Here is a 23,641-nt window from a genome sequence, read left to right as displayed (position 1 = left end):
TATATCTCTAGAATATATTCATACCGAAGATCAACGAGCTGACATTTTCACAAAACCTCTTGATAAAAGCAGGTTCAAAAAGATGAAATTTGATCTTGGCATGTGCATTTTAAATTGATAATTTATGCCTTCTTGTATATTATTGTATATATTTGCTAGATTAAATTTCAATTTTTATGTAAATTGCAAGATATTAAATTTTTGGGGTTTGTACGACCAGTCGTGAGTATACACGTAGATACCCACGACCAGTCGTGGAGCACGGATTTCACTTCATATTGGGGATTTTTCACTTTCTTCCTCATTTCTTCTTTCTTCTCCTTGGAGCCGAACTTCGACTCGTCGAACCCATCCTTCAAGTTCTTCAAGGTTAGTGTTCCAAATCCGTTTTTCTTGCATATTTGTGTCAAGATTGCTTCCTTTTCTCTCTTGAAGCTTTCTATCTTGAAAATCATTGAGATTTGGGGTTGAGATTTTGAAAAATCTGTTTTGAGCAAACCCTCTTCTCAATCCTTTGCAACTTCTTTATTCCTTTAAATCCTTGTTGCAAATGGCTTCTAGAGGTAAGAAAACTACTTCACGTGGTCCTTCTTCTTCCTCCCGATCTACCCCTATATCTAAACGTCATCTTCTTGTTCCCAATGATGATCCATCATTTGTTAAGGACATTAGATCTCGTAAGGTTATCGTTGAACATCCTGTTGATGTCAATCATATTGCTCCATTTGACATCCTTCCTATGCTTGAAGCTGTAGGTTGGACTAACTTATTGCATTGGGGTGGGCATGCATACCGGTCCATTGCCCAATCCATGTTTTCATGTATTAGTGCATTTTCACAAGATAATTTAACTTTTCAAATTTCTACTAGAGAAGGGCCATTTGACGTTGATCGTCATTTAATTTCAGCCCTTATGGAAATTCTGTGAATGATGAGGGTATTCCAATTCATAATTTAACCGATAAACCCTCAATGGCTGAAAAACGCATGCTCACTAGAGACTTGTGTAATATGGATGTTCAATGGACTCAAAAGGGAATGCGCTCCCCGCAAGGTATTTGTTACCCAAATACGAAATTTTCCACAGAATCTTTGTGTCTAATCGGTATCCTCGATCGGGTAATAAATCTGATTTAACTTCATTTATGGTTCGTGTTATCCATGCTATCTCAAATGGTACTCAGATTTGTTTACCTTCCTTAATCTGTCATTTCATTATTCAGTTTCGACTCCATCCTGGTCATAGTGACATTCCATTTGCATATTTTATGACTGTATTGGCTACTCATATATTAGTCGATATGCCTGTTGATGAAGCACCTATCCATCATCTGATCTTCAACAATACAAATATTAATAAGATGAAGTTGGATCTGCTTCCTGAACAAGGTGGTGGTGGTGGTGGTCCTGAAGAAGCTGGTGTTGAAATTAATATGGATGATATTTTTGAGGAACATGAATCAGACTCAGCTAATGATCCAGATTTTGTACCATCCGATGTTGATGCACGTTTGAGTGCATTAGAAGGTAGAGTTGAGAATATTAATGTTAAGTTGGAGAACATGTCTGTTGCTCATGATTTGCAATTCAAGTATATGCGCAAATATCTTAGGCGCTTGAACAAAGGCATGCACCAACTTGATCCTTCTATTCCTGCTCCATCTTCAAGTTCTAATTCTGACTAATTTCTATGGGACTTTTGGTATGTAATAACTTTATTACTTTGCTCTTGTTTGATTGAGTTTGAGTTGGATTCTATGCTGGATATTTGTTCTTAATGTAATATTTATGCTGGATATCTGTGATGCTATCTTGAGTATCTGTGATGCTATCTTGAGTATCTCTATGTCTCTTTTGCTGTACTCTATTTCCTCCTCATGTTTACTCTTTTGCTGTACTCATTCCTTTATTTAGTTCTCCTTTGTCATATTGTGACAAAAAGGGGGAGAATGGTTTGTTGTTAATGTGATTGTGAGAGGAGTAGCATTGGTTATGTTACTCAGGGGGAGTGGGGTGTCAAGGAGAATATATGTTAATGTGATTGTGATAATGACTGGTTGAATGTTGAATATTGAATATTGATTTGCAGGTATTAACCAGTTGTTATCCTTTTGTTTATTATGGTTATGTGTTTTGTCGCTAATTTGACAAAGGGGGAGATTGTAAGTACTATAGTTTCTATCCCTATGTGTTGTCAAATTTGTAGTGCCAAAATCACTATTATACTCTGTTATATATAACTTGCATAAGTGAAGCTCTCTCAAGGATCAACATACATGAACAAGCTAAGCTCACATCAAGCAAAGCTCTCAAGTACAAAACTCAAGATCTTGAATGCAAGAGCTGCTCACAAAACAAGACTCAAGCCGAAAAGAAAGTACAAGGCAAGACTCAAGTTGAGACTCAAGCTGAACTCAAGACTCAAGTTGAAAGTCAAGCTGAAATCAAGACTCAAGCTGAAACTCAAGCCACTTTCAAGATTGAGCTACTTCAAGGTTTAATCTTCATCAAGACTTCAAGGCTCATTCTTCATGGTCTCTTGTTTCAATGTCCATACTTCATGATTGAGGTTTGTTTGACCATAGGATGACCTTAGAAGTAGGTCATTTCGGATACATAAACCGAATGTTATTTTACATGTGATTGGTCTGTGTTCTTCGACTAGTCCTAGGGCTTCTTCGACTAGTCCTAGACTTGCTTCGACCGGTCTAAGAAAATCCTCGACCAATCGTAAGTTTGTTACATATTCAGGATAAAATCTTAGCCTTCGACTAGTCCAGAAATCTGTCGACCAATCGTAGGAACAGTGTCGACGACATCGACCCGTCGTAGAATCTACGACTCGAAGTCCAGGAACTTTTGTAGGACCTACGACTGGCCGAAGGAAACCTACGACCGATCGTAGGTGACCTACGACCGATCGTAGGAGGGCTACGACATCGTAGAACGGTCCGCACTTATCCCGCCTAATCTTTCAAATATCTATTACGGCTTCGACTAGTCGTAAGAGACCTAATCGAAGACCCGATCTTCTCACCTATAAATAGAGCACGAATCTCAAAAGAAATCATCGATTTAATTATAGTATTCAAGCCAATCTTCGTCGAACTTCGAGAGATAATTTTGTGCTCCATTTAAGCTAAGTGTGCTTATTTAATATCTTCTTTCCTTAGCTTTATTTTAATTGATTTTGTTTCGGCTATTCCAATCCGATTTGAAAAGAGGAATTGTTATTCCCTTTCTTTGGAATCAAAATCAATTAAGGCAAGCCCTATTTGGTTTAATTTAAAATATATTAGAACTAGAACCATTGTAATCAAGTCTTGGACATTGAACTTGGACATTCAATCATCTACTTTGATTTGGTTCTACCGGTGCTACAACGAAGAAGATATTCGTATTTTACATATTGTAAATTCCTTTCTATTATTTTGGTTTCTTTCAAGATTTGCGGAAAAATCTTGTTATATTGGTTATCCGAGGAAAGCCAGAAAACTCAGAAGATGGGTTTTTAATTATGTAAGCCCACATACAAAGACACAATTGTAAGGGTTTTGGGTGAACCGGGAAAACCTATTTTTAGTGAACGCTAATATCCCTGTGTGAGGATATTAGGAGTGGAGTAGCTTTTTGTGTGGTGTTGGATAACAGTTGGTGAACACACAGGCGAACCACTATAAATCCTTTATGTTGTGGTTGTTTATTTTATTCTTTTAATTTTTTTTTTCTTTTTGTGGGATGTATGTATGGTGGTGAATGTTGTAATTATTTCAAGCTTTGTGAGAATGTTGTAATAGCTTAGAATTTACTTTCTGCTATTCCTTTATAAGCTTGTTTTTCAATTTCATTTGAAAGTTGTTCCAGCAAGGTTGCCCTGCCATTTTTATGGTGTATGGCTGTCCCTAGAACAATACATCTTTAATTACAAGTTATTTCAATTCAGTTCATATTTATTTTTGTATTCCTCTTCGATTTGAGACTTGATACAAAGACCTTTCTAGAAATAAGGTTGTCCTACCATAAACTCTGTTTTTGGTGTAAGGTTGTCCTTAGAATAACGTTTGTATCAACCTCTCAAGATCTGAATTTTGAGGTTGTTTTTCTTTCCTGCATTATTATTTAATTTGGCTATCATTTTCTTTATTATTCCGCTGTTATAAGTTTTTATTTGGCATTGTCCTATTCACCCCCCCTCTAGGACATATAGCTTGGCCTTTTCACACACAAACAGAGATGAAAAAGGGGAGTATATCACATATATAGGGGGCTCTTACCACATGGCAGGCAGCCCCCTGGGGGCCACCGGTCCACAGATGGACCTCCTTTAGTAGGTGGGATCCTCCACACATGTGTTGACCTTGCTCCAAAAAAGGTTGCACCATGTTTCGCATTTCTTTCCCTAATTGGGCTTTGGGCTTGGGCTTGGCTCAAGCCTAGTTCACGGCCTGGCTATATGAGCTGACTGGGTATATGGACTAGGTAGGCTGCCCAAGTGAGTCGACCCAATGAGTTGACTCACTAAGTTGACTCGATGAGTTGACTGGTTTGACTGGGTTTTTCTTAGGGCTAGGCTTTAGGGTTTAAGGTTTATGTTAGGCCTAGTTTAAGGTTTAGGCTAGGGTTTGGATTAGGGTTTTGGTTAATATTAGGTATGTGATTTAGGGTTAAGGTTTAGGTAAGGGTTAGGATTAGGCTAGGGTTTTGGATTAGGGTTTAAACCATCCATATAAACCGTTTAACGTTCTGATTAACTTGTCGACTTGGGTAGGTTAGATCAATAGATTTAAGGATACTTTGTATATCTATAATTAGTCTACTGAATGGTTACATATACCAACAGATGAGAAGGTTGATGAATGGATGATTTAGGATTAGTGATGAAATTTGAAGAATTTGTACACGCTGGTTAAGGATATGAATTGAGGGATTAGTTTCCCATCATGGTTGGATTGTTTTGAATAGTTTACGTATGTTATCACATGTTTCAAAGGACTTATTTAAGTCAATAGGTTTAATGGTGATTAAAGATGTAAGTCTATAGTGAAGTTCATGGGTCAATCGAAGGCAGATTAATCTCAAACTTTATGGGTTTGTTATGAGTTAGTGTAGCTCAATATTATTGATAGGGTAGATTTTTAGTGTGATCACAAGGCCCTAATTGAGTGGTTTTGATACACGGGTCATGAGTCATGTCGGATAGGTTCCGTGTATGTTCAACAGTTGGATCTGGGTTAATTTACAGATGAATAGGCAATCTTGTAAGTGTTAGTAGTGAGAGTGGAATTGTCCATGTATAAATATATGTACATATAAACATAAAACTTATCATTGATAATTACATAAGTCAATGATTCACATTAAATAAATCCATCATGCATATTAATGGTCACATTTTACATAGATTGATGGTTGCATGTATGGATGGATGCGTAAATGAATGAATGGATCTATGCATGTATGCTTGGATGAATGTAAGTGAACACATATATGTGTATTCATGTACATTAAAACCTATTAGTGCATTAATTTATGCACCTTCTTTGTCAGTCACATGAGTCATTGTTTTAGGGAGTCGGTTGATCCCTTAGAAGCTGAAGATCAAAGACATAAGTGGAGGTGAAGCATCAAGGAATAAAGAACATATATATATAAGATGCCTTAGTGACCCTAACCATTGACCCAAAACTATATAAACATTGACCCAAAACATACATGTGTACTCATGTACACCAAAACCTAATTAGTGCACTAATTTATGTACCTTCTTTCTCAATCACATGAGTCATTGTGTTAGGGCATCGGTTGATCCCTTAGGAGCTGAAGATCAAAGACACAAGTGGAGGTGGAGCATCAAGGAATAAAAAACATATATATAAGATGCCTCAGTGACCCTAACTATTGACCCAAAACTATATAAACCTCTAAATGATCTTAACCTTAAAAGATAAATCTTTTATTGATCATCCATTAGTTTTAAGATCCTTAATTGACATACTTAAATTGATTTTAAAGGTCCCATGTTGTTGGAAAAACTACACAATTTCAGCAACATTACGTCCCACCGAACCAACATTCGGTCCCACCGAAATCAGCAAAAACATGTCAGCGTGCTTGAATAAAATAAGGTAATTCTCCTGCAGACGAATGCCATATTCGAACTGACCAAAGACCATATTTGGTCCGACTGAAGACCACATTTGGTGCGACTGAATATGCCAAAATCTGTCCAGGTGCTTTCCTGTCTAATTCGGTGCGACCGAATCTCCATTCAGTCCGACTAAAAACTACTCATTTCTATCCATTTTATAAATGTTGGAACTCGATTCATTTATATAGATCATCTGGTCTTTCAGCATTTTAATGAATTTTTTACATAATAGAAGTTTAGGTGAAACCTCACTCATATCTCACACTTCAAGCCTCTAATCCGATGAGATTTAATTTATCTTCTTGAGCTTTACCATTCCAATGGGATTCCAACCTCAATGTTGAAGATAAATTCAATATCTACCACTTTCTAAAAATTAGACCTAACCTTATTAGTATACCCTTTGTCTAAATCCTCTAGAATACTCATTTAAGTTAATCCTCTAGAATTACAACTTTTCATTAGTTGTAGGAGACTCACCCAACCTCTGACTACCTTGGTTACCGTAAAGGAGCATCGTATACAAGGTGTTTGATTTGGGAGCTAAAGCATTGGTAATGCATCGGTATTACGATCAAGGGAGCAAAACGAGAGTTGATTGAAGCATGGGAGAGCATCAATCAAGCAACCTAATAATGCACATCAAAGGGGCTCAATTCGACAAGTGTCATATATGAGTTCATACTCTCTTTCCTAGTATGGGATTGATGATAAGATTTTGTGACCTAAACTCAATACGTTCTTTTATAGGACTTAAGCTCTTGTGTACGTACTAGTCTCTATGAGAGCCTCTAGTGGGAGTGAACATAACTCCTTGAACTAGGATCAAGGTTCGTGACCAGCCTATAAAAAATCACGTAAGTCTCCGAGGAGCCAATCCTTGTATAAGATTTAAAGGTTACAGGTGAATTTAATGTAAAACCTTCGATAGTGAAATCTGGTACACTTATGGATTGAGTGCATTCGTCAGTAATGAAGTAGGAAAATCGAACCACTATACATGCTTGTATTTGAGATTGTCTTTGAGCAATTGTTTGATTATGCTTATGTGATTGATTGATGAATTATATGAATACATGATTAGATGAATACTAGGAGTTAATAGTTAGCACATCTCTTACACACATACACACTATCATATATAAAGTAGTTTCTTCATTAGAATATAATTTATAGTATTTGTGATTGGACCTTTTATTGGCATTAAAGCTTTAGAGTTAATTGTTTTACTTAGTTTAATTGATATATTAATTTAAGTAGGTAATTGTGTGTTTAATTGGCTAAAATTTTATTTGATCATAATCACCCATCCCCCCTTTAAGACATATCTATCATTCTATAGCTCCGTCAAGCTTTCGGGCATAGCTTGTGGGCCCACTATGTGCAATTTTAAAACTTGGGTCATTACATTCTACTTTTCTTACAAGAATTCCGTCTTCAAAATTCAATCGCACCCACCATTAGAATGGGTGAAGATATTCCTTTATAGTCAACGGTACATCTAAGTGTCTGTTTTGTTTCACATGTTGTAAGCTTGTGTGCGAACAAGTATGTGTAATCGCCTATACAAATTCAGGTCATTATAGTTTGACCATATGATGTGATAAGGTTACAAAACCCCATCGCATCCTCAGGTAAAACTACATCACTCTTTCTTTAAACTGCATCACATCTTCAAGAGCAATCTCATCACACAATCTATCAACCCCATCACATCCTAAAGTGCAATCCATCATACTATCTTAAAACCCCATCACGTCCTCAAGTTCAATGCCATCACACTATCCCAGAATGTTATTTCATCTTCTAATGTAACTTAATCACACTAAACAACAACACCACAACCTTAGGGCCTATTTGGTGCACCATATTAGATGATATTAAATGGAATTGAATTGGGAAAATCACTTTTTCAAATCTAGCTGTTTTTTGGTTATTACCTTTGTTGGTTTGTTGGCGTTGGTTTAAGGTTTTGAAAACCACACGGGATAGAAAATTTAAATTTAAGGGATTCTCCCGATCCCACTTGATTTAATACTATTGGAGCAAATCCCTCGAGGGATTTGAGAGAAAAAATTGAAAGCTGATTGTGTGGTAGTATATGGACGTCACCAAGTTATGTCGGCCCCACCATGATGTACATATAATATCCATACTATCTTTTCATTTTTCAAGATCATATTACGTCATGAGCCCAAAAATGAGACAGATCCAAAGCTCAAGTGAACCACACCACGGAAAGCAGTGAGAACAATGATTCCACCGTTGAAATCATCCTAGGGCCCATCATAATGTTTATTTGTCATCTAAGTTGTTCATGAGGTCACACAAACTTGGATGAAGGAAAAAAAAAAATATTTCAGATTGATCCAAAACTTACGTGGCCCCCAAAAAGTTTTCAATGATAAATGTTAAATCCTCACTGCTTTATGTGGTGTGGTCCACTTGAGATTTGGATATGCCGCATTTTTGGGTCCATGCCCTAAAATGATCTCGTAAAACATATAGACAGTGTGGATATAATACATACATTATAGTGGGGTCCACAGAATGTGGTGACATAAACACATACGGAGTTTGTAAGTCTTCATTACAATTGACTTAATCTCCTCCATGCCTCCACCAAAATTGGTAGATTTTTACCGTTATTAGTCAAACACGGTATCTCATTCATTTGTGACATACATAGGAGATTTCTTACATTCCAACCATGGAATGGGATGGAATGAAAATTTTGAATTCCACGGTAATCTCTGACTGCCCATAATGATTACTTTTAAACAATCCCATCTAACTCAATCCCACCTAATCTCATGCGCCAAACAACCCTTAAGTTTCACCTCCCATTACACTTTTTTTATGGCTTTCTTTACACTTGAGATGATGTGATACCCATGTTACCCTAGTATATTATATGGTGAAATCCCAACATAATTTCAAACAACCCATTCATTCTCTCTACCAACCTCATCACAATTTTTGTGTAACCTGATCACATTGCCTTACAATCTCATCACGTCCCTAGTGCAATCATAACACACCATCCCACACCCTCATTACACTTTCAAGTGCAACCTCATCACAATACCTCACACCTATATCCTATCTTTAAGTGCAACCCCATCATATTGTCCCGCATCCTCAAATGTAACCCCACCACATGGTCCACAAAGGCTAACATAATTAACTAATATAACCCCAACACACTAGACACCAACTACATCACATCCTATAATCTACCATTGTTCCATTGTTCGTAAACCTATCACATCCACTCATAAACCCTATCAATTTATCCACTAATCAATCATATTTTTAATGGGGTTAGATTAGAGGATGTGATAGGGCCGATGGACTATGATGGAATTAGATTAGAGGATGTGATGAGGTTGGTGAGGAGTATGATGGGGTTTTACAATAGGGAATGTGATTTTGTTCATGGGCAGTGTGATGGAGTTACATTAGCGAATATGATTTAATTAGTTAACTCTGTGACGGGGTTTACATGAGATAATGCGATGTGGTTCACGACAACGCGATGGGTTTAAATTAGAGAATGTGATGGGGTTGGTTGTCTATCTGGTAGGGTTATGCATTACCGAATGTGATAGAGTTGGTCGAGTATGTAATGGGGTTTCAAGAGTTAATGTGATGGGGTTATATTAAAGAATGTGATGGGGTTGGTAGAGAGTGTTATTGGGTAACATGAAGAAATGTAATTGGTATTTTGAATAATGCGATAGGTTTACGGAAGAAATGTAATAGGCATTTTGGACATTGTGATGAGATTACATAAGGAATGTGATGGGTTTGAAAGGTAGCATGATAGAGTTGGTAGGTAGGGTGATGAAGTTATGTAGGGGAATATGATGGGATTGGTGGAATGTGAGATGGGGTTGGTAGCCTGTATAATGGAGTTATATGAGAAAGTGTAATGGGGTTCGTAGATTTTGTGATGGGGTTATATTATGGAATATGGTGGATTTTTAATATGAAATTGCTATGGGAAAAATAGACCGACCCATAGAAGTTGGTCGGACCGAGACCCAGCACGACCCACTAGGCTAAGAGCAAGGGAAAGACCAACCGTCCGACCTATCATTAAGGTCAGCATGACCAAGGTCAACACGACTAAGATCAGCATGACAAAGGTCGGACTCACCAAAAGAACCTAGAGGGGTTATTAAACCTCGTGAGAGAGCTAAAAGGTTGCCAGAATTAGAGATCACAAGGACATTACAAGGACTCAGTCAGTTTAGTTATCAAATGATGCCGACCTCCTTATAGCTCAGTCGGTATCTCAGCCAACCCTAATCAAAGCTCGGACAAGAGCGCTCCGGTCTCTACGCAACGACCAACCTAATGTGAAGGAAGACCTATCCGACCGACCGACCTAATGTGAAGGAAGACCTATCTGACCTTTCCTCCACGCATCACGGTAACCATCTCGGGATCAGTTCGGGATTCCGAGATCCTCGCCAAGGATCTCGGGAGATCTCTGACACGTTAAGTGTTCTAATCCAATTACAATATGCACTTACTAAATAGGGAGGATCCCTTCATAATGCAGTCTCTCCTCTATTATAAATAGGGAGTCTTCTAATGGTGAAAGGTATACGCGTACTTATGCCTAGATAACCCTTTACGCTAAACTATCTCTACAAAGATCCAGATTCATAACTTTGGCATCGAATGGTCCCCTAAATTAGCCAGGGTCTTCCTTTCTATTCTCTGTACAAGTGTTCAAGGGTTCAAGAAGGATTAATCAGAAATTGACATCAACAAAAATAATTTCAACGTGATAACCAGTGCTAAAGATGATATCTCATGCAAAGAAAAGGAAAAGCAAAGGAAAAATAAGTTCACAAGAGAGGAGGTGTAGGGAGAGAGAGAACACAATTGATATTGATTTATTTTTTTTCTTCTTCTTCTTTTTTAAAGATATGCAGTCTTTTTTTTTTTTTTTTCTTTTTGATTTGGACGTTTACATAACAAGTAGCTTAAAATCGTCTAATTTCTACATCGGAATTTCCTATGCCTAGAAAAAGACGATTCAAAATCAGATAAAAATCTCTAGTTTCATTGACAGATTTCTAAAGGATGAAAGGTGCAGATGAACAAATACGTTATTTTAGCAGCATTAGGAATGTCTCTCCACTTAGGTATGTTTTTAAATTTTGGTTTAGTAATCTCTAAAATTGCGGCATCAAAATGTCTTCCAACTCAAGTATGCTTTTAAAATTCAATTTAAGTAATCTCCTTTATTCATGCATAGTTTAACTCATTTCTGCGATAAAGTCTCACAAACGATCCAACCAACGTTGATATTATGTGGCCTTATTGCACGGTGGAATCCAAACCTTCCAACAGGTCTCGAACAAATAAAACGTTACAGCAATTGTTGACATTGAACCAGGAAAATAGCCAGATAACCTAAAGACCGGGAAGAGTTTTAGTGCATGCACCATACCATATCAACGGTATGAGGCATGGGGCCACTTCTACAAACTGATTAGACAGAGAAGTTGAGTTTGGACTAAGTATACTGGTCTAATAATTCCACAGGGTCCACTCACACGTGTCAATATGGAACATGTGTGCGACATGGAAGATTTGTTCTGGTTAGAAAGGATACTTAGATCTTCTGCCCCAAAAATCAAGTGGGCCAGGTAAAACATTTTTTTATCTTCTTGTCCATTTGCATTGTGTGCTGTGGCCCACTTGAGGTTTGAAGGGGCATGATTTTAGGGAGGACGAACCAAACAGTTAAAGTCACCTGATGGGACGCTCAGATGCTACACACGAGTTCGACATTGGCACGTGTGGCTGCCTGATGTGCCTAAAGCGTGCGGAATGAGCAAATTTCGGCACTCTATAATACCCTCTTTTATCTGGGGACCTACAAAATTATCATTTGGTCTTTTGCTGATAAGAAACAGCTTTCATTTCTCCAAGCAAAACTGCATACCGTGGCCCAACTTCTCGGGATCGAAGCCGCTCATAGATGGACCGATCAATCGTGCCCCACAAACCTCCCCCGTCAGATGAACGTACATCCCTGACTGTGGGACCCACCATGATGTATGTGCCTTACATCTACACCGTCCATCTGTTTTTGATAGCTCATTTTAGGGCATGATCTCAAAATGAAGTAGATCCAAATCTCAGGTGGACCACAACACAGAAATAGTAATGATTAAATACCCATCATTAAAAACTTCTTGGGGGCCACCAGAATGTTTATTTGCCATCCAAACTTTTTGATAAGGTTACAAAGACCTGGATGAAGGGATCACACAGATATAAGCTTGATCCAAAACTTTTGTGGGCCACAAGTTTTTAGTATGGTCCCCCTGAGATTTGGATCTGCTTCATTTTTTTTAGATCATGCTCCAAAATGAGCTGTCAAGATGGATGGACCACATTGATATAACGCACATACATCACGGTGGGCCCCACAGTCAGGGATCCACTGACGCCACATCCAATCAATTTGTCCCACGTCAGTGTGGGCCATTGATCTGACGGATGAGCAAGATCATGATCGGGAAGGCATTACGACAAGCCTTGAGATTGGATCTGCTCCATTTTTTGGATCATGCCCCAAAATGAGCTGTCAAAATGGATGGACCACATACATCACGGTGGGCCCCACAATCAGGGATCCACTTACGCCACATCCAATCGATTTGTCCCACATCAGTGTGGGCCATTGATCTAACGGATGAGCAAGGTCATCAAACAAGCCCCATATGTGGTGGGGCTCACCAGATGGATGGTCCAGATCAATATACCTTAGTCACACGTGACATGACGTGTGTATGACATCCAACACCCCACTTTGATAATTAGAAAATCACAACAAGCTAAATCATCAGATGGGCTTATGATACTGTAATTATTTAAAATCAAGCTTCATTTTTTATTTTTTATTTTCCAAGTTTTCTGCATGTCTTTGAGCAATGAACCTGGTACAGTAAGCTTAAGGAACTAGCAGGAGTACTTGGTTACTTCTCATACATATAAAATAAAAGAGACCCAAGACAGAATTTCAAGCACATACATTTGTAAGTTTCATTGTAAACATATCTCAAAAATACAAGTACAAAAGGTTTCCTCTAGAGCTCAACCAGTTGCATCTGGGGCCCACTGTTGTGCGTTCATGGGCATCCAACCTTGTCCAGAAGGGCTGTCCCACCATGAAATTGGGAGGCACCAATAATCAGGCTGATCCAATTGGAGGGCTTTTCTATGACGTGGCCCACCTGATGATTGGGTCACCCTGACTTTTCATGGGCCCCACTTTCATGGTGGGCTGTCCCTACTAGACAGGTTGGATGCCATACACACCATGGTGTAGCCACACACACAAGACAAGCTGTAGATGATTCTCATATACAAAAGAAGCATTGGAAATGGGGGAAAAAAAGACAAAACTGATAAACACCAATATATATAGCATAGACTTTCAAAAGGGATAGAAAAGAATCAAAACTGGGCAATGGATTTCCACCATGTCAAATTTCTAAAGAACAGAGGAATGCTTCTTTGGGACTATTAGCAAAAAAGAGAAAAGGGATGTGTGCTTTCAAGCATATAATCAAAACTAGAGTGGAGTTCCAAACTGCCGAAAAGAAGAAAAGATGAGTAGAATTTCCACTACTGGGATGCAGAAGCAGCTTCTTTTAAACAGGACCTCGTGATCTTCCCGAGCTTCGAGCAAGCGTCTAGGCAAAGCTCCATTGCCTGCTCATGGAATAGATGCATACATCAATAACAAACCATTTATCCATACTACCTATAAAAAGGGGAGTTTCCAGGCATTTTAGATTCCCTTTTAACCCCTATCTCTATAATATGCATATACCACTATTTAAAGGTATTTGAGTAAATTCCTAAATTCCTACAGATTATACCACTTAGAATTCCCTTATGTGGATTTACAGAGGTTTGGTGGGCCAAAACCTCCCCACATGTGACTCTATATGGAGCCACAGGTCCGAACTTTGGCCAATGTGTAGGAAATCTGCAGGGAGCAACAGGTCAGATTCATCACAAATTCACAATACTATATATAAAAATAAACTAAGGTTGTTGAGCTATCACAGCCACACGTATCAAAGCGACTGATAGCCTAGAAAAATTGCAAGTTTTTTTGACCATCCACGTTTGCCCTACCTTATAGTTAAACAGCCTCAGTTTGGCCAAATAATCTTAAAATGGTGTGGAATATGCACATGAGACTCAAAAGATCAATTGTCTAGACTACAGAACTATAGGATCCGAACATCACAATTGATGACTGTGTAATGATCATAACTGTATAATGGCCAGTGGTCTGGATACAGGACTATAGCCATTGGGTCTGTGGTCATGTTTGGTGATCCAAATCAATTACACGATAAGCCACATGACTGATGTTGGCTGCCTCAAAAATCTTAAAGATTAGAAGATCATCAATGGTCTAAACAACAGTCCACATTCAAAGGATGAGAGATTCATCAACTATAGGCTTAAATATTCCACTGTGAGAGTTCTTCTGGCATACTGAATCTAGGATGAGGCCTGATGATCCAATCTGGTAACTAGTGTGTATGTTTTAGCATGCATGTACTGTAATGGGTGTATGCGTATGGAATTTGGGATATGTACAAATATATAGAATTGTAATTCAAAGCCTACTAATATGGAAGGAGGTTTGCTTTTACCACCCCTTGGCAATAGTGAGTAGAGACTGCAGAAGTGCATCCCAACATGTACATTACATGGATGGACGACATGTTGTAATAAAACCCTCCTCCAAAAACAATGGAAGGTTTTGCTAAGCCCAGATGGTGTATAGAAAAGCCATCAGCACGTGTACGAGATCTGAGCTTTCCATGAGATGGCCCACGTTCTTCAGATCAAGTGGCCTAAAAACCATGCTCGTTCGCTACTAAGGTGGGCAAGATTGTACAAACAAATGAATGGCCTCAATGATATTTTCTTGTTGTCCATTTGATTTGTTCACTGTTTCCGACCCTGGGGTTGAACCAACTTCATTATTGGAACAAATGGTTTGGAAATTACAGGTAATGTCATTGAAGGCTTGGATCTTGCACATGTGCCACAACAGCACGTGTACTACAAGTGGATGAGCATGACTGTTGGTTTGGGAAAACTCTCCTTTTTTGGTCTCTCCTATCAAAATTGAGTTGCATGAAAAGGAATCTCAGAGATGATGACACAATGCCTGAAGAACCATAACAGGTAGAGCTCTCTTCACAGGATACATGGCAGAGTGATTCCACCATCATATACTGGGACCAGAACAGATAGCTTATGTTTTAGACTTTTCCAGTGGTTCATTCCACTGCAATTTTGATCCTTAACTACCTTTGGTTTCCAGCAGAACAGATAGCTTATGTTGACTGAACAAAAACATAAGTGTCATTGGTTTCCACGTTTGAAGTTTGCATCTCCATTCAACAGAGGGTCTGCCTTGAGCCAAACCAAATGTTGAGAGGAGGTCTGCACAATTCAAGGGCCCATTTGGATGCATTTCTTCAAAAGGGGATTTCTAGAAAAAGGAGAACTCAAGCGGTCCAGCCTGGTTTTTTTAGGTTGATTCGACAAAATCAGGTCCGCATTTTAGCACCTATTTTATCCAGCGGGAGATGAGATGGGGGTTTGCAAAAGTACGTCCAAACACACTATATGAACTGCCATTTGGACCAAGACGGCGTTTAGGGTTCAAACGACCTCTCAGGCGGTGTGTTCAAACGGGCTTCCAAGTCTCTTCAATTTTACTATACTCAGTTTTTTAGTTCTGACAAGTGAAGTTCATGGTTCTAATCCTAAACCATCAAGCACTGCCTCTCTCACTTTGGATGGGCTATGACCCACAAATATCCTCATCCGGGTAGTTGTGGCATATAACAGTTCACATTCAACTAAAAGCAGTCCCACTAGTAATTCGGAAGTGTTGAAATTCATTCAACGTCTAACTATCCCGCACTAGTAACTTCCTCTTCTTCGTGCTTCCTTTTTCTTCATAGGGCCTGTTTAGATTCATGGAAAGCACAGGAAATAGTGCTTCTTGGGAAACCTTATTTCCAGGGAATGGTGGGGAAGGAAACATTGTTTTCCTTGTTTGTTTTCAACAAGATTTTCCTAGAAATGTAGGATCTATTTTCAAATTTGCTGTTCGGAAAAATGAAAAGTTTTGGGAAAAAAAATATTCTAGGTAGTCGCTAGAATGCGCCAGGTTAGCACAAGTGGACATGGGATGCCTGATGTTGAATTGTGTGCACTTGAAGTTGAATTGTGGCACACATGGTACATGTGAGGTGCTTGAAGCCATACGGTGGCAAGATGTAGCACAAGATACACATGGGCAGATTTGACACATGGACGCTTTAAGCTAGATGACAGCACTTGTGCACATTAGCACCATTGGCACATGTAGCATATTTGGAGCGATTGAAGATAGACGATGGCACATTGGTGCATGCAAAGTGCTTTGCACGTGGGGCGCAGGAGAAGATAAATGGTGGTACGTGCGGCACATTAGCAAATGTGAGTGCAAGAGAAGATGGATGGTGTCACGTGTGGCACATTAGCACATGAGGGACACTTGACACGTGTGAGCACGAGATGGATGGTGTCACATGTGGCACATTAGCACATGAGGGACACTTGACACGTGTGGGGACGAGATGGATGGTGACACATGTGGCATTGTGCGTGTGTCAGACATAACTGAAGATTGACAATGGCTCAGTTGGCACATTGGCACATGTGAGGCGATGGAAGATGGATGGTGGCACATTTGGGCTCAAACCTTGAGAAACCCATCTTCCTTCCAACGTGGGAAAATGCCATTTTTAGGGGTGGAGGTGGGAAAAAAATTTGTTTATTTTCCAACAATTATAGAAAGTGGGAAATGGTGTTTCCCAAAAATTCCCACAAAGAAAAGCTTGACAAACAACAGAAAGTGAGTTTCATGGGAAACAATGTTTCCTTTCTTTACAATGAATCCAAACAGGCCTTGTAGAAGTCTCTTCTTCCTTCTTATGTTGCTTCTCATAGAAACATATTGCAAAACATACATTCCACGTTTTTAAGTGAAAATATCGTATTGGCACTTGCATAAAATAACATCTTTTGAAATTGTGCATGCATTTGCACTTACATTGGAATTGAAAATAAGAGGAGAAGCTTAGACTATTTTGAATTCTTACAATAATTTTTAATGCTTGATTATAGTTTTAAAAATGTTCAAAAGTATAATTATAGTTTTAAAGTTTTTAGTATTTCACATAGTAAATAATATCATTATGTTTTACAACATTTTTACTTTTAAGTCATGATAATAATTTAATATTTTAAGATTATACTTATTTTATAATTAAAATCTAAAACAGTGTTCCATGTGCATTCGTGCATGTACAGTTGACAAGTGTTAACATATGCAAAAGAAATAGCAAAATTTCCCAAGTTTCTCCTGAGGGAGCAGATTACCTGCCTCTAGAGGCACAACATTTTTGTGCACCTACATTGTGTACCGCACACGTGGCAGATGCATATAATGATCCAGACTGGCCATCTTGCAGGATCAGCCATCCATTGACCCTTGACTAAAATTTTCTTTGTTTAAGCTATTTTAGCCGTCAAATAAACGGCCCGTTCCTCACTTGATGGGAGTCGTTGTTGATTTTGTCTGATCATTTGTGTGCCACCAAGAAAAGGGCTAAAATTATCCAAACATTGTGATTTTTGGACCATGGACCATTTTCGATTAGAAGCACAAAATGGATGGTTTTAATCTCATCCATGTGTGCCACGTGTTCAGAATGACATCGATGCACGGAATCTGCTCCCATCTTTGAATCTCTGTTTTCCAATTAAGAGGTCAGGCTTAATCCTATATAATGGAAAATATCAAAGAAAAGTGAGGTTTTTCATCGATTCACTAAAAGTTCCTAATCTCTAAATGCAAAGGAAGTCCTCAAATGCATCTCCAACGATCATAGTGGAATTGATGAGGACATCACATCACGCACACCTTTACGCACGTATCAAAAGAGGTGGGCCTCGGTCTCTCTCTGGCTAGGGGAGTATCCGTGTTAAAGACCCCATATTGCATGTACAAGCACCTAGAAGACCTCACACTGGGAAGATGCATATGGGTTACTTGAGGGAGTGATTCGGATAGTCAGATTTGATGGACGCGACAATCGGACCATCGGATCGCATGGAGTACATGATCGGGCCGTTGATCATGGGTCATCTTTCATCAAAGGATGTCATATATATTTAGAATTGTTTTAGGAGTTATTTTCAGCTTGAGTTGTGTTTTTTTGGAGTATTTATGAAAGATTTTATATGTTTTTCTTAGAGTGAGGTTATTATGGTCAAAATACATGAAACAGGGACCATATTGTACTTTTGAAAAGTTTTTGAGACTTCATAGGGGGGAAGCATGTGACCTCTCTCTAATGGTGGAATTTCTCTAAAAAAACAACATACTCTTTGTTTCTTCTTCACGGGATGTGAATACTTGTTCCATACGATTTAAAATGAAGATCGATGTGATGCCCCCTTCTTTAGCCACGAGAGGGCGAGACTTTCCAACTATCAACCATTAATTTTTCCTTCTCTATTCGAGTTATTTTGTTGAGATTCCATCTTCTTCTTGTTTCAAACCTCCAATAGCCTTCCAAAACCCCTTCTTTGCTTTCTCTTTGACCTTCCCTATCAACCCCTTCCACTACGGACCAAACTCTAGCCGCCCAAGGCTCACACATATGACCGTACGGCCACACGTGTGGACCCTGTGGGCTGGTCCATAAGGCCACCCTCTTTCTCTTTTATTCTCCTTTTGATTCCCCACCAAACCCTATGCAATTTGGATCTCCCTACATCCATTAAATCCTAGTTATCCGTATTTAATGATCATGTAGGATGATGCTTGACAACTTAGCCTTGAACTATGCATAAATTCTTCTTTGAATCTTGAGATTTGTAGTTTTTATTAATTAATTTAATTTTGCTGATTGATCTTATTCATTATTTGGCTCCATAAATTGGTCCTAGATTAGGAATTATCTCAACTAAGGGGTAAGGCACCTGCAATGCTGGGATAGAGAGAGAAGCGAGACCAAAATCCTATACAACACCTGTTTTACATAGTGCTAAAAACCCAAACATATGGGGCCCACCATTCTGTGTATGTAGAACTATTCTGTCCATCAGGTTCTAGCCTCGATTCCAGGAATTAGGGAAAAAATCAGTGAGATCCACAACTTAGGTGGGCGGCATCACGGGGAACAATGGGGTTGGGAAGCCAACCATAGGTTTGTGTGTGGGGCCTGGACCACCATGATGTGTAACTTTCATCAAACGATTAATCATATGTAACTCATCATGATGCGTGAAAATATAAAAATTAGCCTCATACAAATATCAGACAGGCCACTCCGTGTGAACTTAGGTCTTAGGAGCAGTTTTACAATGTTCCCACTGTGTAGCCCATTAGAGTCTTCATTGGGCCAGCCTTTTGTGTGTACGGTTCAAATGATGACTCAGACGGTCAGACCTGATGGACAGAGTGGATTTGCATATAAAACATGGTGGCCTCACAGAGCTTGGTTGTTTTATACACCTGTGTAAAACAGGTGTTATGGACGATTTTGGTTTGAGAAAAGAGAGACAAGGAAGGAAAGGTGAGGACCATATGCAAGTGCATGAAAGAAAGAGAGAAGGGAACAGTAGGCAATCCATCTCACTATTTCCCTTGTTGTGGCCCCACTCAAGTTCCTAATCCACTTAGTTTTTGAGCTAATGTCCTAAGATGAGCTTACTTCACAGATGTATGGAGTGGATGGCACATAGTTATTAGGATGGGCCCCATGGAGCCTTTGACACGGTCTCTTAATTAGACGCTTTGTGCAGGTGTCGAAGAGAGGTTGGTGCAAGCCCTACATTAAAGAAGTGAAAGGAAGTGGGTGCAATCCATAATGTCCCTTGTGCGGTAAAATAAAAACCATTTCTTGCCAAACAGCTACATTTTTATGACAAATTTTCCCTCCCATAACCAATTCTGTGAAGACTAATCGTGAGGAAAATGTCCAAAAAACTGTGTTACATAGAGTAGAGATGAGCACAGGAGTAGGTTTTGTGGTTCACACCAATTCAATCAAGATACTTTTTTAATTAAAAGTGCAGCTTGGTTATCTTAAACCCCAAAAATGCCAACTTAGTGCTCAAAATATCAGCCTACAGAATAGGGTTTTTAAACCTCAAAGGGGATCAGTTTGGATTGTCCGTAGAATACATGTGTCCAACCCCCTTGCATGAGAGAATATGGTATACTAACGGGTCCAAGATCCGACCCATTATCAATCCATATCATTTTGGGGCACACTTTGAGAACGGGAGTGTTTAGCGCCTCCTGCAATTGAAATTTTTGCGGGATTGCACCAAATGGTTCCACTTTGGCAAAATGCACATGGCCAGATACGCATTCAATTCCATTCTCATTCTTGGTTACACCCAAACAGACAGTAAACTTTAGAATTCAAGAAACACAATTGCATAGTTGACTCAGGTCCAGGTTTCAAAACTTGACCTCAGAGAAAATAGAAACAACAGATTAAAATTTATAACACAAACTTTCATACCTCATGAATCTTTGGAGTCGACCATTCTCCAGTAAGGGTTAGCTGGGTGACCTCATTCCGAGAAGGCATGCAGGTGATCATAAGACTCCCATCTTGGTAGCTTTCCTCTTCTAATGTAGGATCAATGACGAGGTTCTTCCCAAGACAAGACTAAGATTTAAAAAAGAAAAGAAAAAAATCAAACAAAGAATCAGAGAGAGTTCTATTGCTCAAGAACACGAATCACTCTTTCTCATGGGCCCATGCACACGAAACTGGGGAAAATTTAATGACATGCATTGCCCATATATGCAACAGATCCTAAAACTAAACAGCCCTTCCATTTTATGATTGGGAAAATGGTAAAACATGGGGAAGAAGCATTTTAAAGAGCAGATAAAATACATGCAATTCAGTTTCATTAACAATATCATTCCCAGATCAACCTAAAAACAAGTGTTAAGAACGCGGGCCCCACTACACATGATTCATAGAAACTGGAAAACATCGACAGGAGACATACAATATGCTATCCAAAACTCCTACCATTTGAAAAAACTGAGTAAAAAATGGGTTCTCATGATTCAAAAACCCTGGATAAAGCACACCACACACACTATACTGTCTCTACCAGCTCAACTAACAAGGAAAATTTCAGGGTTCCCAGGATTCACGGGGAAGAAAGTGTTCAAGAGCCCAGCTAAAATACATGGATTAGAAAAAACCAAGTACAGTCAGTTTCCTTTGTCCATTCACACAAATCCAAATAAAGAATCAATAGGAAGTGAAAAAGGAACAGTGAAAATATGCCAGTATCCGAATGCATCTACACTCAAGAAATTGAGAAATTAATAGAAAACATGATCTACAGAAGCCTTATGTCCAAGGAATTCAATAATGGTAATGGTGGCTGAGACGGCCATCCTTATGGCCATGACAATACGGGGCATAACGGCCATTACAGCCCTATAACAATTGATTTTTTAAAAAAGGAAAAAATGTATTTGCCTTGTCTCAGCCCATTACACGCCTGTATTATGGCACTGCATCAACCCGTTATTGGCTTTTCTTTTTCTTTTTCTTTTTTTTTTTCAAATCAGGCATTACAGCCCTGTATTGCGTAACGGGCACCACCATTTCTGTTATTACATAACAGCCGTAATGTAACTGTTTTTTAACCATGCTTATGTCAGCCAATGGCAAGATAATGCATCCCTTTGGATTTCAAGATTGAAAAGGCATGCAATCATTGGGGAAGTTGCAACCATACTTAATTTGAAAACTCAAGCAATCACAAAATAAATTCACTCCCTAAATGCGAAGAAAGAATCAAATAAAGGGTGAAAATGAATGAGAACAGATATCAATCTCTTCACCAGTCTATTTTCAAGCAACGATTAAAAAATGGCAGAATACATAGATACTATAACCATCATAACAAAAATATTCAGTTTATACTTTTATATTCATTTTTTCTAAAATTTAGTAATCTATAATACATACTTTCAAATATTTTATTTTCAGTGAGATTTTCCTGATAATATCCGAGAAAAAAGTCAAAATCTGAAAATCTCCCGAGATATTCCCAGGTCCAGAAATTCGCATGAATGAGATTTGTCACACTGACTCCAACTAAGTGTTTGAGTGCTTGAAGACATTTAATGGCTGACATGCAAAAATGTAAGGATAAAAGGTCATTGCATTCTTCCAAAGCCTAGTAAGAAAGCAATTTCCAAGTTTAGGCATTCAATGGATGATTTAAGTATCTCAGCTATAATCACTTCTAACTTCAAATAAAACCAGTGGGTCCTGGACATGATCTGGGAACCAGTCTTGTTTTCAAATTTAACTTGGCTGATTCAATAAATGGCTCTCAAATTTCATAAAATATCAGCTGCATGTGTGCATGCAATGGAATGTGGAGTCAGTACTTGGAGCCTGGACAAGCCAAGATGAGTAAAGACAATATTCATGTTGATCAATAATCAGTGAACTTATGAACGTGTAAAGTTTTCAGTAGTTAGCCTGCAGTTGGATGCACTATTGAGTTGATTGTATCTAAACCAGTGTTTCAAATAGCGCCCGTAGCGTAGTGGTAGCGTACGCTACGTAGCGTAGTGTGGCCGTTGCACTACATAGCGTCCCAAATAGCGTAAATCGCTACAGGGGTTGTAGCGTACGCTACAGCTACGTAGCGTGTAGCGTCCGTAGCGTAAGCTACGATGTATTTTTTTATTTTTTTACTATTTTTTTCACGTTTTCTTTGTTTTCATAATTGTGACTTGTGGTTTCAATTAGACATTATTAATTAAAGTGGTTTGCTTAGAAAGTTGTTGATGTGATGATTATTTGATTTGGCTTATATATGTGGATTGGCTTTTGATAAATGATAACTAATAACGTTTTTGAACATGCTTATAATTGATAAAATGAATCATCTTTTAGGCATTTTTATATTTTTTCCCTTTTTTTTCACTATTTATTATATTTGTCCTATTTTAAAATTTAAAAATAGAAGTCTCGTGTAGCTTACGCTACACGCTACGTATTTACGCTACACGCTATAGAGGGCTGGGCGGTACGCATCATGCTACCGCTATTTAAAACACTGATCTAAACATTGCAACTCAACTCTGCAGTGTCTCTTAACAGTCTTCTTGAGCTAAGTACACTAGCAAAAGTGCAAGAATTTTCTGACAATTTCAAACAACCAAACATGAACAACAACATGCACACAGGCAATAACTGAAAAGTGTCAAATGATTGAAGTTTACTTGGAAACTGCCAATTGGAAACAACATTCAAGTCATCCACTGTAAAAAAGAAAAATCACTGACAAAGATCAACTGTA

General features: G+C 38.6%; 1 protein-coding gene across 1 annotated transcript in view; it reads right to left on the bottom strand.

Annotated features, from left to right (window-relative positions):
• Positions 1 to 13,633: 13,633 nt before the first annotated feature.
• The window catches only part of LOC131245930 (exosome complex component RRP41-like), a 48,878-nt gene continuing 38,870 nt past the window's right edge, over positions 13,634 to 23,641 (bottom strand). Inside the window, exons 6-7 of the mRNA XM_058245718.1 lie at positions 20,812 to 20,961; positions 13,634 to 13,894 (exon numbers count right to left, since the gene is read on the bottom strand). Of these exons, the coding sequence (XP_058101701.1) occupies positions 13,808 to 13,894; positions 20,812 to 20,961 (237 nt within the window). The 3' untranslated portion in view covers positions 13,634 to 13,807. The remainder of the gene's footprint in view (positions 13,895 to 20,811; positions 20,962 to 23,641) is intronic.

Source organism: Magnolia sinica, chromosome 5, assembly GCF_029962835.1.
Source record: "Magnolia sinica isolate HGM2019 chromosome 5, MsV1, whole genome shotgun sequence".
In the NCBI taxonomy this organism is placed as follows: domain Eukaryota; kingdom Viridiplantae; phylum Streptophyta; class Magnoliopsida; order Magnoliales; family Magnoliaceae; genus Magnolia; species Magnolia sinica.
Note: the sequence above shows the minus strand (reverse complement) of the source record. Positions and strands in the feature narration are given on the sequence as shown.